The sequence below is a fragment of the Bison bison genome, unplaced genomic scaffold, assembly GCF_000754665.1.
Source record: "Bison bison bison isolate TAMUID 2011002044 unplaced genomic scaffold, Bison_UMD1.0 scf7180017864352, whole genome shotgun sequence".
NCBI classification, from domain to species: Eukaryota; Metazoa; Chordata; class Mammalia; order Artiodactyla; family Bovidae; genus Bison; species Bison bison.
The window spans coordinates 4,060,989-4,078,164 of NW_011494924.1; the positions used below are offsets into that span (position 1 = coordinate 4,060,989).

General features: G+C 44.7%; 1 protein-coding gene across 1 annotated transcript in view; it reads right to left on the reverse strand.

The window, feature by feature from the left end:
* PARP12 (poly (ADP-ribose) polymerase family, member 12) overlaps positions 1–17,176 on the reverse strand; it is a 46,272-nt gene that overhangs the window by 28,910 nt on the left and 186 nt on the right. The window contains exons 2-6 of the mRNA XM_010855023.1: positions 17,049–17,175; positions 12,987–13,122; positions 10,007–10,307; positions 7,074–7,172; positions 3,584–3,707 (exon numbers count right to left, since the gene is read on the reverse strand). Of these exons, the coding sequence (XP_010853325.1) occupies positions 3,584–3,707; positions 7,074–7,172; positions 10,007–10,307; positions 12,987–13,122; positions 17,049–17,175 (787 nt within the window). The remainder of the gene's footprint in view (positions 1–3,583; positions 3,708–7,073; positions 7,173–10,006; positions 10,308–12,986; positions 13,123–17,048; position 17,176) is intronic.

Genomic DNA, 17,176 nt, shown 5'->3' on the forward strand with positions numbered 1-17,176 from the left:
ACAGCATATTAAAAAGCAGAGACATTCCTTTGCCAACAAAGGTTCGTCTAGTCAAGGCTATGGTTTTTCCAGTAGTCAGGTATGGATGTGAGAGTTGGACTGTGAAGAAAGCTGAGTGCCGAATAATTGATGCTTTTGAACTGTGATGTTGGAGAAGACTCGAGAGTCCCTTGGGCTTCGAGGAGATCCAACTAGTCCATCCTAAAGGAGATCAGTCCTGGGTGTTCATTGGAAGGACTGATGCTGAATCTGAAACTCCAATACTTTGGCCACCTGATGCGAAGAGCTGACTCACTGGAAAAGACCCTGATGCTGGGAGGGATTGGGGGCAGGAGGAAAAGGGGATGACAGAGGATGAGATGGGTGGACGGCATCACTGACTTGATGGACATGAGTTTGGATAAACTTTGGGAGTTGGTGATGGACAGGGATGCTATGATTCATGGGGTCCCAAAGAGTCGGACACGACTGAGTGACTGAATTGAGCTGAACTGAGGGATGCAATGCACAGTATGATTAACTATAGTTAATGATGCTGTATAGCAGTATTTGCATGTTGCTAACAGAATGAATCCTAAAAAATTCTCATCACAAGAAAAATAAAGGTATTAAAGTACATTTAAATGAGTTGCTGTATTAGACGTCAGTTCTCCCCAAACGTAATAGACAATGCAATTTCTAGTTAAAAAAAAATCACAACAGAGTTTTTTTGTGAAAACCAACAGGCAGATTTTAAAATTTCTGAAGAGGAAAAAAAGACCAAGAGGCAAGATAATCTGAAGGAAAACAGTGGGAAACTGCCTTACCAGACACCTAAAGTTACTGTAAAGCTCTTCTACATGAGACAGTGTGATACTGATAAGAGACACACAGATCAATGAAGCAGAAGGGGCCAGAAAAAGTAGTGTATTTGCTAACTCAACACCTAACACAGACAGCATTGAAAACAGGTGCAAAAAAGATGGCCTACTTACAAAAGTAGTACTTGGCATCTAAGTCTGAAATTAACCTATACAATATATTACATTTTGTCAAATCTGACTCAGTTTGGGTGGGTTTAAAAATCGACTGACTTCTGGAAATGAACAATGTAAGATAGCTGAACAACATGAACGTATTTAATGCCACTGAACCTTACACTTAAAAATGGTTAAGATGGTAGGTAAATTTTATGTCTGTTTCGTCACAATTTTTTCTTTTGCTGAGTAGAGTTTAACATTTGGCAGCGGGTGTTGTTCTTTTGTCCATAAGAGACAGAGGTGAATTACAAATGTATTTTTTTTTTTAAATCACCTGAAATACCTCTCTCTCTCTCTCTCTCTCTATATATATATATATTTACATATATCCCAAATATATTTTGGCTCACTTTTCTCAGTTTGGTTATTTTGGTGTTTTTTTTTTCCACATGGACTATTTTTAAAGTCTTTACTGAATTTGTTACAATATTGTTTCTGTTTTATGTTTTGGTGTTCTGGCCACAAGGCATGTGGGATCTTAGTTCCCTGACCAGATGGAACTTGTATTTCTTGCAGTGGAAGGTGAAGTCCTAACCTTTGGACTGCCAGAGAAGTCCCTGCCTCATTGCGATTTACTTTTTGAATATATTTTTATGTTTTTAATCTTAACCTTTTATTTATTTTTTAATGCTTTACTTATTTTACAATCTTTCATGTTGGAGTGTAGTTGGTTAACAATGTCGTCTTAGTTTCAGGTGCATAGCAATGTGATTCAGTTATATACACACACATACACACACACACATTTATCTATTGTTTGTCAAATTCTTTTCCCATTTAGATTATTGCAGAATATTGAGCAGAATTCCCTCTGCTCTACAGTAGTTCCTTGTTATCTATTTTAAATATAGCAGTGTGTACATGGCAATCCCAAACTCTAAAATTTTAGTTGAATATATTTTTTAAAGTGGTCTTTGGAAATTCATCTTCATAAGAATGAAATTGGACATATACTCCATCACAGGCAAGGAGAGGTTAATGCAGTCCTTAAAATGTTAAGAGTTTTTAAAGAAAAATTCAGGACAATTTTTTGACAGTCTCAGGATAAGGAAGAATTTCTTATAACACAAAAAGTAGAAACCCTCCAAAAAAAAGGAAAAGAAAAAAACAGTATAAAACCATAAAGAAGAGGATGGAAAAATACTTCTCTTCATTAACAGATACCTTAAGCTGACAGGGGGAGTTCATTTATTTTCAATATATACTTAATACCCAGACACTTGAAGAATTCCAAAACTAAGGAAAAGCACAACCTTTCCCCTCAACAAAACAGGCAAACTACAAACACAGACATTTCACAGCAGAGAAAGCACAAGTGGGCACTGAGGAGACACCTCTCCTCACAAGGATTCAAGGGTATGCAAACAGAGACCTCACTTTACACTGAAGACCAGAAAAGCACAGATATCAGACTGCACCAAATGTGAGAGAGCCACGTCGTTACAGACCGCTAATGGGGGTGGGAAGCGGTACAGTCACTGTGGAAGACAACCTGGCACCCGCCAACAGAGCCGAGGAGGGACCAGCCTGGCTCCCAGCAGGCTCACCCCCAACACCTAAGTCACAGAAGCCGGAGCACATGTGAACACATAAACACATGGGAACCGTCGACAGCAGCTCCCTTCAGACCAGGTTAAAGGACAGGCAAGACTATCTGTGCTGACAGATGCTGAAACAGCAGTGGTTTGTGGCATGGACACTGACCGGAAGAGGGCTGGAAGGGGGGCTTCTGGGTGATGAAAATGGTCTACAGCTGGATCAGGGCACTGGCTGCACAATTTATGCCTTCCTCAAAATTCACTGACCTATATGCTTAGTAGCTGTGCATATCACCAAGTATCCATTTTAACTTAAAAAGCCTCAGAAAAGGAGAGGAAGAGAAGGGGGAGACTTAGATAAGGGCTGGCTACATGAGCCACTTAATCTTCCAAAAGGGGGATAATTTGTTTCACATACTTTACCAGCATCAAGTTGCACATAACTGTACCCTAAGCACAAATTTATTTTACCCACTCAAAAAACGGGCTCAAATTCTCTTCTTGGCAACATATGTTCCAAGGAATCCAAGATACAGTAAGCATTTGAAAATAAAGTTACTCAACACTTCCCCATTTACTCTAAGTGAAAATTCTAGGACATACGTAGAAAAATAAAAAAGACTGAATGATAAACAGCAGTTCAGCTGCATGACTTTACAGGCAAAGGCTAAAATTTCACAAATGACTACTTTTTGGTTTTCTGGACTAATCAATGAGGATACATTTACATAATCGATCCCAGAATCAAATCATTCAAAACTTACTTGGTACCCCTCCCTCACACCTCTCCCCATAGCTCCTCCCTGAAAAAAGAGGAAGATGAGGGAACAGAGGCGTCAACCACCAGCATGACCATCAGCCCTCAATTTCCAGCCCAGAGCCTCTGCTTGTAGACCAGGTAGCCTGCTTACTCCGTGTGTGTGTGTCTGTCTGAAGCCCATCAAAACTAAAGCCCACTGTGTCTAAACTTCTTATACTGCACACAAAGGCCCAGGCACAAACAGACACAGATGACGTATTTCATACCCGTCTCTTGCAGGATTGCTATATGCCTCTTCAATAAGCTCCATTTTGTGCAAATCCTTCCACTTGCCTCCATCTAAGACTTGCCATCGATATGGCAAGTGGAAATGAACTCTACTGCACTTATCTGAAATAAAAATATAAGGAGGTAAGCACATTGGCAGCACATAGCATGGCCCAGCCCTGTGGTTCCCAATGGGTGTGGTGCTGCCTGCTGACCTGGCAACATTTTAGAAATCTGTGAGGGAGCCTTTTTTAATGAAGTCATACCTGAGCATTTAGATACTGAATTTTATTATACACACTTGCCTTTTATGTCTCCCTTTTTAACAGGACATTAAACACATCAAACTTATTTTTTAAAACTGTGTGTTGGTAGGTTACATTATGTATGAATTACATCTCATGAGAGTAAAGCAGCTGATCATGAGATGGTCAAAGCTTCCATCCCTGCAGGGGGCAGTCTCTCCATGCATTATTGCCATATATGTGACATTTGGATGGAGAGCGATCACACCAGAAATGGAGGCAGGTCCATCTCTACTAGAACCATCCCAACCCAAACAGGTCCTACCACAGGTGGGTCAGCAGCACGGTTCCAGTCTGCCTTGATCTTTGTGGCTACCAACATGCTCTCCCCTTCTCAACATACCCCACTCCTAGAATGTATTATACACATGGCCTGGATCTGTGGTTGCCAGCCAACTGCTCCCACTGCCTTCCCTGTGCTCCCCAGGTCTGTCCCTCCTAGTACCTCCTGCCTGCTGTGCCTTGGCCAATGCCAGCAGCTCACCTGGAACGCTGCTCACACCCACCTCTACCTGCAGAGGTTCTAGTACATCCTGAAGGAGGAATGTTGTGAGAGGAAAGGGAGACAGGAAAGAAGTGCAATGGGAATCTCCACACTCTGATACCTGCAGGATCCATATACTATTAGGTAGAAAGATACACAGGTATGGAATGCCTCTATTTGGGTGAAAAAATAGAAAAGACAGGATTAGATATATTCTCACTAAATACACATGTGGGAATGGGAGAGGGAAGACTAGGTGGCTGGGCACAAAGGTATGAGGAAAGATTTGAATTTTGAAATGAAAATATAGTCCACAAAAGTCAACATCTGTATCATTTGAAAAAAGGTACAAAATAGTGTGCATAGTGACCTTGTGCAAAAAGAGACTAGATATACACTTCTGCTTGAATAAAATCTTTACGGAAGGATATTCAAGGAACTAGTAATAAGGACTGTTTCTGGAGGGAATCTTGGTGCTGGGAAAAAGGGTGTGAGGAAGACATTTCTCACTGTCTTTTGTACATTCTTAATTCATCTTTCAAAGTAATAACAATGAAGTCTGGCTAATTTGACACCTGACAAAGATGTGAAGTGAATAAAGAATATTGAAAACTATTACAAATCAATAATGAGATCAAACAACCCAATAAAAAATGGGCAAAACAGTCACAAAAGACCATATACTGTATGATTCCATTTATATGAAATATCCAGGCAAACCCATAGAGACATAATGTAAATTATGTAGTTACCAGGAGCCTGAGGGTGGGGAGTAGGGGTAGTGACTGCTAATGGGTTTCTTTGTGGGTGATGAAAATGTTCTAATATTAACTGTGATGATGGTTGCACAAATTGACTATGTTAAAAACCATTAAATAAATTGTATACTATGTGAAATATACTTAATATCTTAACAAAGCTGTTATTTGCCTGCAAAATAGGCAAAAGATTTAAACAGATACTTCACAGAAGATATGCAAACAGCCAAAAGGCATATGAAAATACATGCTAAACATCATTACTTATCAGGGAAATACAAATGAAAGTCACAATGGATAGGATGGCTAAAATTTACAGGACTGACAATACCAAGTGCTGACAGTGATGCAGAGCAACCAAAACTCTACTACACAGCTGGCGGGAAAGTGAAATGGATCCACTTTGGAGGACAGTTTGGCAGTAACTTGTAATGTTAAATACATGTTTATCATACGATCAGACATTCCACTTTGAGGTCTTTACTTAAGAGATGAAGACATATATCCACATGAAAACTTGTACATGAAAACTGACATAGAGGTTTTATTCATAAAAGCCCCAAACTGGAAATAACCCAAATGTTCATCAACGTACATATGTATAAACAAATTGTAGTTAATCAATGCAACAGAATACATGATTACGTTTATTTAAAATTCTGGAAAAGGCAAGTCTAGTAGTCCCCATCAACAAAAAGCAGATCAGGGATTGCCTTGGGTCAGGAAACTGAGTGGTGAGGATCAACTGTATGGGGGCATAAGAGCAATTTTTGGAATGAGAGAATTGTTTCACATCCAGATTATAGTGCCAGTTATATGGGCAAACATATTCCCCAAAACTCAAAGGGTGCATTTTATTTTGTATTAATTATATCTAATAATGCTGATTTTTAAAAACATATATATACATACACAAACGTGTGTGTGTGGTGTATGTGTGTATCTCACACATTGCCTGACCTAGTATTCCATTTCCAGGAATCTATCCATGGTAAAATGCATGTATACTCAGGTGTTCAAGGAAAAATCATTCTAATCAAATACTACACAGTTGTTTTTAAAATCCAGGTAGACATACACATATGTACTAACATAGAAAAAATCACCAAGACACACCATTAGGTAAAAGAAGTAGGTTAAATAATGCATATCACATGTTCCCATCTGTTGACAAATATGTAAAACAAATATGACCACAGTCCCATGTTTACCTTTGGAAGGCTGAAGGAAGACTTCAGGATTTACTCTGTACCATTTCACTCATTTACAAAGTGAAAGTATTCATGAATTGCTTGGGTAGTTTTTTAAAGACTGAAAACAAAACAGGAAGTTTGGGTGTTTGTCTTTTTTTTAAGAAGAGTCACCAAATTTGAGAAGGAATCATTCTTTAGTCAAAGCCCAGGACATCAGCAAGAACAAAGATTTAGTAAAAATACAGTCTCTCTCTCACACACACACACACAAAACATTTGCTACATCTGATAAAAAAGAGAGTATTGAGAGAAACTCTGAACTTAAACAAATTCTCATCCCCCAAGAGTACACAGAGGGGTCTCCTCCTGTTCCTAGGTTCTGAGGCATCTCTGAGACTACAACCTCCTTCTAGAAGGGAACTAGACTGGGCATCCGAGTGTTTCTGTGGGTTTGTGACCTCACACTAAGCTAACCAAGGGACAACACCTGACATTCGTTTGCTGCATGAAACAAACAGTCCCCCAAACTCATCTACAGTTTGATTTTTAGAAACTCAAGTATTCAATAATTCTTACCACTCTCAACTCCCCAACAAAATCACTGAAGTGCCACCAGCTTGCAATTAAGAATGCCCGAACCTCTCTGGATGGGTGAGAGGACCTTGAGGGGTGACATCAGAGCAGAGCTCTGGGAACCAGGAGCAGCTGTCCCGCCTGCAAGTGGATGAAGGGGTTTCCCCCCGACTCACCTTGAAAGCTACAGCTCTTCCAGATATGGAACAAGCAGATCTGATCACTCTCCTCTTGGGTGGCAGTGTTTAGGGACACAGAACCTGTGTCTCTTCTTTCTACAAAGAAAGACCACAAAGATATGTCACCAGTGCTTCTGATATGGGGCTGGAGTAGTTCAAGGTACAAAGGAGAGAGAACAGAATTCATTCATTCCTCTGCATGAGGCAAAAGTGGGCAAGGCAACATCACAAAATCTTATAATGTTCTAGACAAAAGCACCCTCAGACATACAGGTGGACCCTCTCTGCCTTTTATGGAGGAATCCGGGAGCCCAAGGCCATATGACTGCTGCCAAATCCAGGACATCATGGTTGGGGTGAGCTTTTTCTCAGCTCTGGCTGTGCACCCAATTCACTAGAAGACCTGTTTATAAACACAAGTGCTCAGCTCTCCCTCAGACTGACTCAATCAGCAGCTTTCAACAGTGGAACCTGGGACACTTTAATAGGGAGGGGTGGGGAACCACTAACCAACACATTTTCCTTCTGTATCTACAGCTGTGATTACCCCAGAGAACAAGTGAAGGCTGCATTTTATAAACTAGATTTGATTCCAAAAGCAAATGAACTATGAGAATTGGGTTCCAATACCAAAAAAAAAAAAAAATTAATGGAAAGCCTATAATTCAAAATGAAACCTTATTTAGGTTAACTATAAGAACTTCCCAGATGGCATAATGGTAAAGAATCCACCTGCCATTTCAAGGAGACACAAGAGATGCCAGTTTGATCCCTGGGTTGGGAAATCCCCTAGAGTAGGAAATGGCAACCCACTCCAGTATCCTTGCCTGTAAAATTCCATGGACACAGGAGCCCAGCAGGCTCCAGTCCATGGGGTCACAAAGAGTTGGATACAACTGAACAACTGATCATGCGCATGCACACACACACACACACACAGATTTTAATGTAACCAGGAGGATGCACATGCTTTCAAAGTCTACCTTTACTAGAATTGCTTCAATGAGCCATTACTTAATAATTACATTTGGGCATGCCCCAACTACCACCATGTAAACCTATAAAACTCTCCTTGTCATCACTCAATCACCTCCCTAAACTAAAACCCCACAGGACTTGAATGAAAATGTACTTTGTTTTCAGGCTACAGAGTTCGGTGTATCAATTTGATCTTATTTTTGAGATTGAAAGCTTCTATACTCTTAGATTGGAGAAGGCAATGGCACCCCACTCCAGTACTCTTGCCTGGAAAATTCCATGGACGGAAGAGCCTGGTGGGCCGCAGTCCATGGGGTCGCTAAGAGTCGGACACGACTGAGCGACTTCCCTTTCACTTTTCACTTTCCTGCATTGGAGAAGGAAATGGCAACCCACTCCAGTTTTCTTGCCTGGAGAATCCCAGGGACGGGGCAGCCTGGTGGGCTGCCATCTATGGCGTCGCACAGAGTCGGACACGACTAAAGTGATTTAGCAGCAGCAGACATCCACAGGCTGGACCTTAAAGCTCACACCTGTGGCACTTTAGAGGTTGCCTCCCTCTCCCTCCAGGGGCAGGTATCCTTCCCCTGCCTTTCTAACAAGGCCATAATCCAACTGACACTCTTAACAATCTATTAAAGCAAAATCGTTTGCTTCTAGGCTTCCTACTGTTAGAAGAAACTAACCAAAAGTAATTGAAGAAAATGTAAAGGAAACATACAGCGAGGACACCTCTCAAATATAAATCTCAGGTAAGTTTAGAGTGGTAAGTTAGTTTGCTGGTCATCCTGGCATTAATAATTTAGGAAGTGATCTATTAAAAATCCTAGATTATCAGTACAGCTAACAAGTTGGGGGAGCCGTGCCTCAGAGACACCTAGAACCAAGGCCCAGGACACTGGCCAGTACATGGCAAGGACTCATGTTGAATGAAAAAACGGATTATCAGGATGACCAGCCAGCAGCAGATAGTGTGAAATTCACAGGACACCAAGGCATCGTAGCCTCCCTGGTATTGAATCATGGTATTCACTTCCCACAGTATAACAGGTACTCAAGAAATGCTTACTGGGACTTCCCTGGTGGTCCAGTGGTTAAGAATCCACCCTGCAATGCAGGGGACAGGAGTTTGATCTCTGGTCAGGGAACTAGTAGCCCATGTGTGGCAGAGCAACTAAGCTCATGCAAGGCAATTAGAGAGTCTATGCTCTGTGACAAAAGATCCCGTGTGATACAATGAAGATCCCATGTGCCACAACTAAGACCCAACACAGTCTAATTACAAGCTTTATATAAAAAAAGAAATGCTTACTAAAGAAACAATCTCTGCTCAAAATCCCCCCATATGCCTGTCACTAAGCATGACATTCCTCAAAAAATAAAAAGTATCCTGGCAGGTTCACCATTCAACAAGTCAGTGCCAACTGTAGCCCAGCAGGTACCATTTAGAGATGAGCACTGAACAAAGTAAATTTGCAATGATGAAAAAAAATTCCATTCATGTCAAAAGAGAGCCAAAATTAAAATATGCTTCATTCAAAAAAATAGATAAAATGTGCCTCATGCACTTATTAAAAAAAAAAAAATCTCAACAGAACATAACGCAAAGGATGGCCCCAGAATTGTAGAGCATGGCATTCTTAACTGTGGGGTCCTTCACAGGAAAACAAGCTCTCCAGGGCAGAAGAGGGAAGACTAGATAGGGAGAAGCAGCATCACTCATCTCCACGCAGATCTCAGGCCCAGAGGGAATTCACCCACCGTCCACACCAACCCAAATTTGTTTAAAATGTGTTTGTTCACAGCTCTGATTTCAACTCATCTTCACAGCCCCCACTGGCTGGAAAGGGGTGGCCAACTCCCTTTTTCTCAGAGCAGCACAGACTTGCCCAAAGTCACACATTCCATTTGGCAGCCAGCTGGAATCTAGGAGCCCCAGCCCAGAGCCTTACTGGAAGTCCCTTGTGACTGCGAGGGTGGAGGTGGCACCCGGATGGAGGCAGAGCTCTTATTCTTGATGTCATGAGCATTTCTGTAAATGGAAGGCAGCTTGCTCACCAGCTCCGGCCTCATGCCCAACTTCTCCAGTTTTTCCAGGTTCTCAGAATTAGAGAAATCATGGCATCTCTTACAGCCAGTGCCAAACTTGCATTCACCCTGCGAAAAATACTGGCAGACATGGAGCTTGATACAGTGCTTTTTAAAGGAACAAGAGCCGTATGGTCCATCTCCTTTGTTGTAATGAAGGCAGATCTGTTAACGAAGAAGGAAAAAAGACAGCAACTTAGAAAGGCCTCACATGACACTACCTCCTTACTGAGCAGTCTCTGGTTAATTGATGTTCCTCCAGAGACCTAGCCAAGGCTGTGACCCTTTCATGACATGGGTCACAAGCTCTGAGACCATCCCTCACTCTAGATGGACAACTGCTAGCACATGCTCTTGGTAAATGGGAACCAGGAGGACAGCAGACTGCCCAGAGCAAGCCTCTCTGGTTGGGGGGGGGGAAAAAACTTCCAGCTGATCAGAGCTGCTCTTTATGAGACAACATTTTAATGTAACTCACACAGGAACATCCTAACAATCCCTGCATTCTACCGACCGCCCCCCACTTCACTGATTAACCAACTCCCTCTAACCCAGGACCCAGCTTCTCCCAACTCTTTTTTTCTCCAATTCAAGGTCAAAGAGGCTCTGAGGGTTTCAAGAAGGCCAAATACAGCCCTTTCAAAATGAGACTCAGTGAAGTTAACAGGCTTGCTCTGAGTCACACAGTTATCTAGTACACCTGGCACAGGTGGTGTCTGCTGAACTGGGTTGTTGGTAAGGTGGGGCTTGAACTTCAATCAGCTGTTCCTTCTCTACATTCCACATTCCTGGAGCTGGGAACCAAGCCAGAGACCATCATGGGCCCACCCACTCAACTCACAGGCATCATATCAAACAGAGGGCTGCAGAACCCAGACCTAGATCATCAGGGACCACCTTCTGGGGATGGAAGCCCCAGGGAGAAGATCAGCAACAGCTGGGCCCTAACCTTGATTCTGTCACTTACAAGCTGCCTGATCTCGAGCAGGCCACTCACTAGCTCTGAGATTTTGTTTCTTAATCCCCTAAATGGGACTAATGCCACCTACAAAGCCGGGGCTATTGTGAGAATTAAATGAAAAATATACAAAGTGACTAGAACCAGTGGGTGCTCAGTTCATGGCGGCAGCCCCTCAACGGTCATCTGATGATGAGGGGACTAGCCTGAGAGCAGTAGTCCTGAAGGAAAGCTGCACTAGATCCAAGCTTATAGCCCATGTGATAGCACTGTGTCCTGAACCACCTCACACAGCCCAGGAGACAGACTGCACATTCCAGATGGATTACCTGCTGATTCACTTCTCACACCACTAACAAGGTGATTGCTCCAAAAAGTTAATGCCTACTCTCCCAACACAACCTCGCTCCAACTCCCTCCTGTGACACAGGAGGCTGTGCAGATGAGCCTCCACCCACCTAGTTCTCTCTCTCCCTCCCACCCTAAATCCAGGTCATGCTGACGTACACACTGTGCCCTGACCAGGCAGGCTCTCTGCCTCCCTCTTCCCAGACCTTCATCCTCCACTCATCCTCCAGCACCCAGGGCAACCACCATCTGCTCCAGGACTCCTTCCCTGGTGCCCAAACCGTGCCCCTGAGACCAGAGCACCAACTCCAACTAAAGCACTGACAATCCCATTAAAGCACTGATAACCAACAGCACCTTGCTATCAACCGCCAACTTGTCCCACCCAGTAGCTGTGCCCCGCCTGGAAGAGCAGAAGGGGTTTTGCATCTCCTTAATGCCAGTGCCTCACCTGTAGTGGATATGCAATAAAGGTTAACTGAATTAAATTGATACTAATTTTCAAAAGGCAAAGAAAAACAATACATATTATGCACCAGTCATTTGCTCTATAGCATCTTTCTCAAATAGTGATTTCAATTGAATAGTAATTCATTAAAATATAAATATTTTGTTATTAAATGTCATTAACATATATCCATCTCATCTCTGTCGCCTCATCCAAGAAGCAGGGCCAGAACAGCCCAAAGAACTCAAGCTGGCCAGAGAATGACTGCTCAGATCTGCTGCAGAGCACAGCCAACCCTCGGCCTGGCTGCTGTCCTCCGCACACAGAGGCCCCGCCCTCACAGGCAGGCCATTCTGGGGAGACACAGATGTTGCCAACAGGGACTTCAGCTCAGAACTTTGTGCTGGCTGGGCAGAAGCTTTTGGGGAACTGCAGCACAGTCAGGGTCCTTTCCGACCCAGTCTCCTTTCCTTCCCCTCTCCTGACACAGATTTCAGGGCACCATCACCACATGGGCCCCCACCTTCCTCTGCTCCCCCGAAATAAATCTCTCCCACTTCCAATCCCATCTTGGTGTCTACTTCTCTTAGGACTTGAACTCGTCCACGACCACTGCAGTGAGCTTCAAAACAAGTGGTTTCTGTCTGAAATGCAGCATGAGAATTTACAATGACCCAAGTTAGAAAACTGCCCCACAGACCTTCAGAGCCCCGTGGTACCTGCATTTTTCTAAGTCCTGCTAGACAGGGAGGGGCTGGCTAGAATCCCAAACCCCTCTAAGCTCTGTGTAACAACTGCCTGCAATCATTGGCCAAACAAGCCCCCCCAACCTCACAGAAGCCCTGCAAAGGAGGTACCAGCCCAACTGACATAGAAGGAAAGGAGGCTTCAAGAAGTGGCAAGGTTGGTGCAAGGTCACAGATCTAAAAATCACCAGAGGCAGGAATCCAGTCCAGGGCTCCCAACAGGCAGACCGCAGTGATCACTGTTGGGCCCCTGGCATCTCTTCTGCCATAGTGTTTCCCTGTCTTCCAACCTCCTGGCCTCTTCCTCATCACTTACCCTTGGGCCCACCCCTCCTGGCACTCACCTCTGGCAAGAGCAAGGGGTCGTTCTGAAACAGGAGCATGCAGAGCTCACCGTAGTTGAGGTGGTCCAAGCCATGTGTTTTCAGCACGCTCACGTTGTGATTGGACATCAAGTTGTGACCGTTCCTACAGTCCTTCCTGCAAAGAAACAGGGCTAGGGTCACAGCTGAAATGTTTCCCCCCAAACTCTTATGCTGAAGTCTTAACCTCCAGTACTTCAGAAGTGACTGAATTTGGGGTCTTTCAAAAGTGATTAAGCTAAAAAAAATGAAGTCACAGCGGTGGGGGGGTGGAGCGGGGGCTAATCCAATCTGACTGGTGTCTTTATTAAAAAAAGGCAGGGGGATCAGGACACAGAGGGAAGACAATGTGAAGATACAAGGAGAAGATGGCATCTACAAGCCAAGGAGAGATGCCTCAGAATATGCTGACACCTTGACCTCTGACTTCTAGCCTCCAGAACTGTGAAAAAATAAGTTTCTTAAGCTACCCAGTCTGTGGAACCTTATTACGGCAGCCTGAGCAAACTGAAACGACTGGCAAAATCAATCTTTAAGATAATTTTTCAGGAATAGTTCCTGACATTGTTTAAAAACATCAGAGAAAACCTGCATGTCCATGAAAAATCATAGTGCTCATCTGCAAAAGAAGAGATGGTACCTTGTGAGTTCTAGGCCCAGGGAAGCACCTCTCAGCAGGTATTTAGTGAGACTTACAGGGCCATTTCCTGAACAGTCAGCGTGCCAGTCACTGAGCACTTACTGGCATTCAACATTGGCTGAATAAATGAGTGTGGATGGCTTATGATTACAGGTGTGTATACACACACACATACACAGACACACACAAACACACCATTGAGGCCCAGCCCTTTTTTCTGCTCCCTTCTTCCATTGTTTTGATCAACAACTGCCTCTTGAAAACTCACTGTGAACCAGGAACTGGCAGTATGCCCCCAAAGAGTCAAAGATAAGCCTTCAAATGATCACCTGGGTGATCAACAGAACCCAGCAGAGTCAGGTAAATTACATCTGCTTGACTCAGACACTGCCACACCTATGATAAGCATCTCAAAAGAAAACTGAATCACTGACCAAATCCGTACTTCCCCTGGGCTCCCCCAATGCAGTCAAGAGCAACTTCCCTCTTCCACTGCACAGGCCAAAAACCATGGCGTCATCCAACCCCGCTCCTCTCTAGTGGATACACAGACATTGAGATGACTCTAAAATGTGGGAAGCGCAAGGTCAGCTGTGCTCAGGATCCATCAGCAAACAGAGCGGCACCTGATCCTGACAGGAGTGGGGAAGCAATCAGGGAGCGTGCCTGAATGGTATAAGTCTGAGTCTGATACTAAGGGCTGAAGAACTAGGTACTGAGAGCAGGAAGTGTTAGTCACTCAGTAGTGTCTGACTCTTTGTGATCCCATGGACTGCAGCCTGCCAGGATCCTCTGTCTATGGAATTCTCTAGGCAAGAATACTGGAGTGGGTAGCCATTCCTTTCTCCAGGGTATCTTCCTGACCCAGGGATCGAACCCAGGTTTCCTGCACTGCAGGCGGATTCTTTAAGATCTGATGCACCAAGGAAGCCCCATTCTAGGCAAAGGGGCTTCATAATCACAAAGATAATGATGATGATAATGACTACTAAAAGGGCATTTACCACAAACCAGGGTTTGCTTAAACGTTTTGTGAGTTAACTCATAGTGTCCTCAACAAGCCTATAAGGTGGGTAATACCATCCCATTTTGGAGATAAGAGAACTAAGCCTCAGATAAAAACTAATTTGCCCAAGATCACTCAGCTGGCAAGGGGCAGAGCCAAGGCAGAGACAAGGCGGCTTGTCTTGGGGCTGGGTTCTTGACCACTTGCTTACTGTCCCCTAAGCAAAGGATGGAATCAGGGACCTGGGACCCTCTCCAGAGGTCACCAACAAAAGCAGCAGTGATGATCTATGTCTGTGACAGCTGATCCTGCAGTTGAGGAGGACAGAGAGCTTCGCAGGGAAAGCACAGAACATGCAGCTGACCACACCCACTCTCCCTTATGTGATCCGGAAACAGTCAAAGAAGGAAGGTTCAAGAAACTGTCCTGTGTAAACCACAAAGACAAACAAACAAACAAAAAAAGAACTTAGGATCATCCAGGCCTATAAATACTAGACTTCCAAGACAAAATCTGACCCCAACTTTGGGAATTAGCCTATCTAAAGATAGGTCTGCTATCTTTATTTTATCAACTACAGATATCAACAAGACCCACTAGTGATCTCTGTCATTAGATCCCTCCATCTACCACCTACTGTATCTACCTTCCTCTCTGCATGCTGCTCCCCCTTCCACCCTGAGATGCGGCCTCTCCACCAGCCCCTGAAGGCTTAATTGCCCTGGCGCTCCACCCTCAGCTTCCACCTCAGATAAGACCCACTCTTGCTGCTGTAGCCATAGTAAATGCTGCCCCCAAACTCCCAAAACCTGCATCTCAGTGTCCTGGCAATCCTCCCAAGTTTCAGACCTGGAGAGCTACCCTCTGGGCACTCTTCAAAACAAAACCCTCTCCCACTCTCTGTCAACAGTAAGAAAAATCTCATCTCCAAGTGAACAATAATAAAGAAAAATGAGTCATCAACTCTTGAATCCTGTTACCCTCCTCTTACCAACTCTCCCAAATTTCTCATACATACATCCGTTCCTCATAAGGCCTTATCTGGGTCTTGAAATATTCGAATCTAAGGATTTCTGGGGAGCTGCTTCTCAGGGACATTTTCCAACTCCCTCTGCATCCAGGCACAGACATCCTGTGGTGCTTGGGTCATGGACAGAAAAACAGCTACCATTCCAAAACTGGCCCATAAAAATCTCCCACTAGCCCTCTACTATCCATCTTCTCTACCTGCTCCTTGGAACTTGATACCCAGATAGCCTTTAAGAGTCATGGGTTTAAGAAGACAGAGTCTAGGTCTGCCAGCCTGGGTCCCTAAATGACTATATGGATCAAGGTCCATACTTCACGCTGTTAAATCTCACAATTAGACCTGATGTGAGCATGAAATAAGGTCTACCCTGTTAAGGCAGAAAAAAGAAAAATAACTAAAATTACTTGTTCTTCCAGTCATTCTTCCAGATGACTGGACTAGCTTCCAAACGAAATCATCATAGCCTCCTCTAAATGAGAATGCGTACCACTATCTTAGCTATCTTCCTACAATGCACACCTGATGGCTGCTCTCTTCTGCTACTTGACGGGCCCCCATTACCTTCAGGGTGAGGTCCAAATTCTTTAGCATTTACCTCTTGAATCTACTCCACAAATCTCACTGAGCGCCTGCCAGGTGCAGCGCACAGAGCTGAGGGCCGGGAGAGCCCAGCCAGGACGAAGACGGAGGGTTCTCTGTTCTCCTGAGTTTACGTTCTACTGAAAACAGTGGGGAGCCCATGAAGGGCGCTATGAGAAAAGTAAACAGAACGTGATGGAGAAGAAAGAAAAGGGCTCCAAAGGAAAGAGATGCCTGAGTCGAGTCCTGAAGGATACACGAGGCAAACTAGGAAAGGCGGTCCAGGAGAGCAGAGGTCACCCGATGAGCAAAGGCTGGAGTTATACCCGGGCTGGAAGGGCACCCCGAGGAGCCCAGGATGGAGGGCCGGCGAGGACCCGTTCAGTTCCCTCAGGGGCACTGGGGGCCAGGGTTGGAAGCCTGCATTGTATTCCAAATGCAACGGAAGCCGCTGGCGTCTAGTCAGCAGGTGAAGAGAAGCTTTCAAAAGATCCCTTCTGTGGCGGGGCAGAGAGCGCTGAGCCGCGCTCAGGGCGGGCCGTGGGCCCACCCCCACCCCGGTTCGGCCACTCCCAGGCTGTCCCTCCCCGAGGTCACCGCTCGATGCGGAGCCCCACGCCCAGTTCCACATATTCAGAAAGCGCTCAATAAACGTTCGCTGAAGAGAAAGGAGGGGGAGGAGTACAGGCCAAGGAACAGCCACCTCTTAGTCTCTCCCCCAAACTGACGAAGGGCGGGGAGGGAAGAAGACGCCCTCCTCGTCGTCGGGCTCCCGGCGCGGCGCCTTACCCGTCCCTGAGGAACTTGCATTTGCCGTAGAACAAGGACTTGCAGAGGTGCAGCTGCGCGCACAGCCCCGCGCAGCCCGGCTTCGGGCCCAGATGGGCGCTGCAGAGCCGCAGCGGCGACACGGCCAG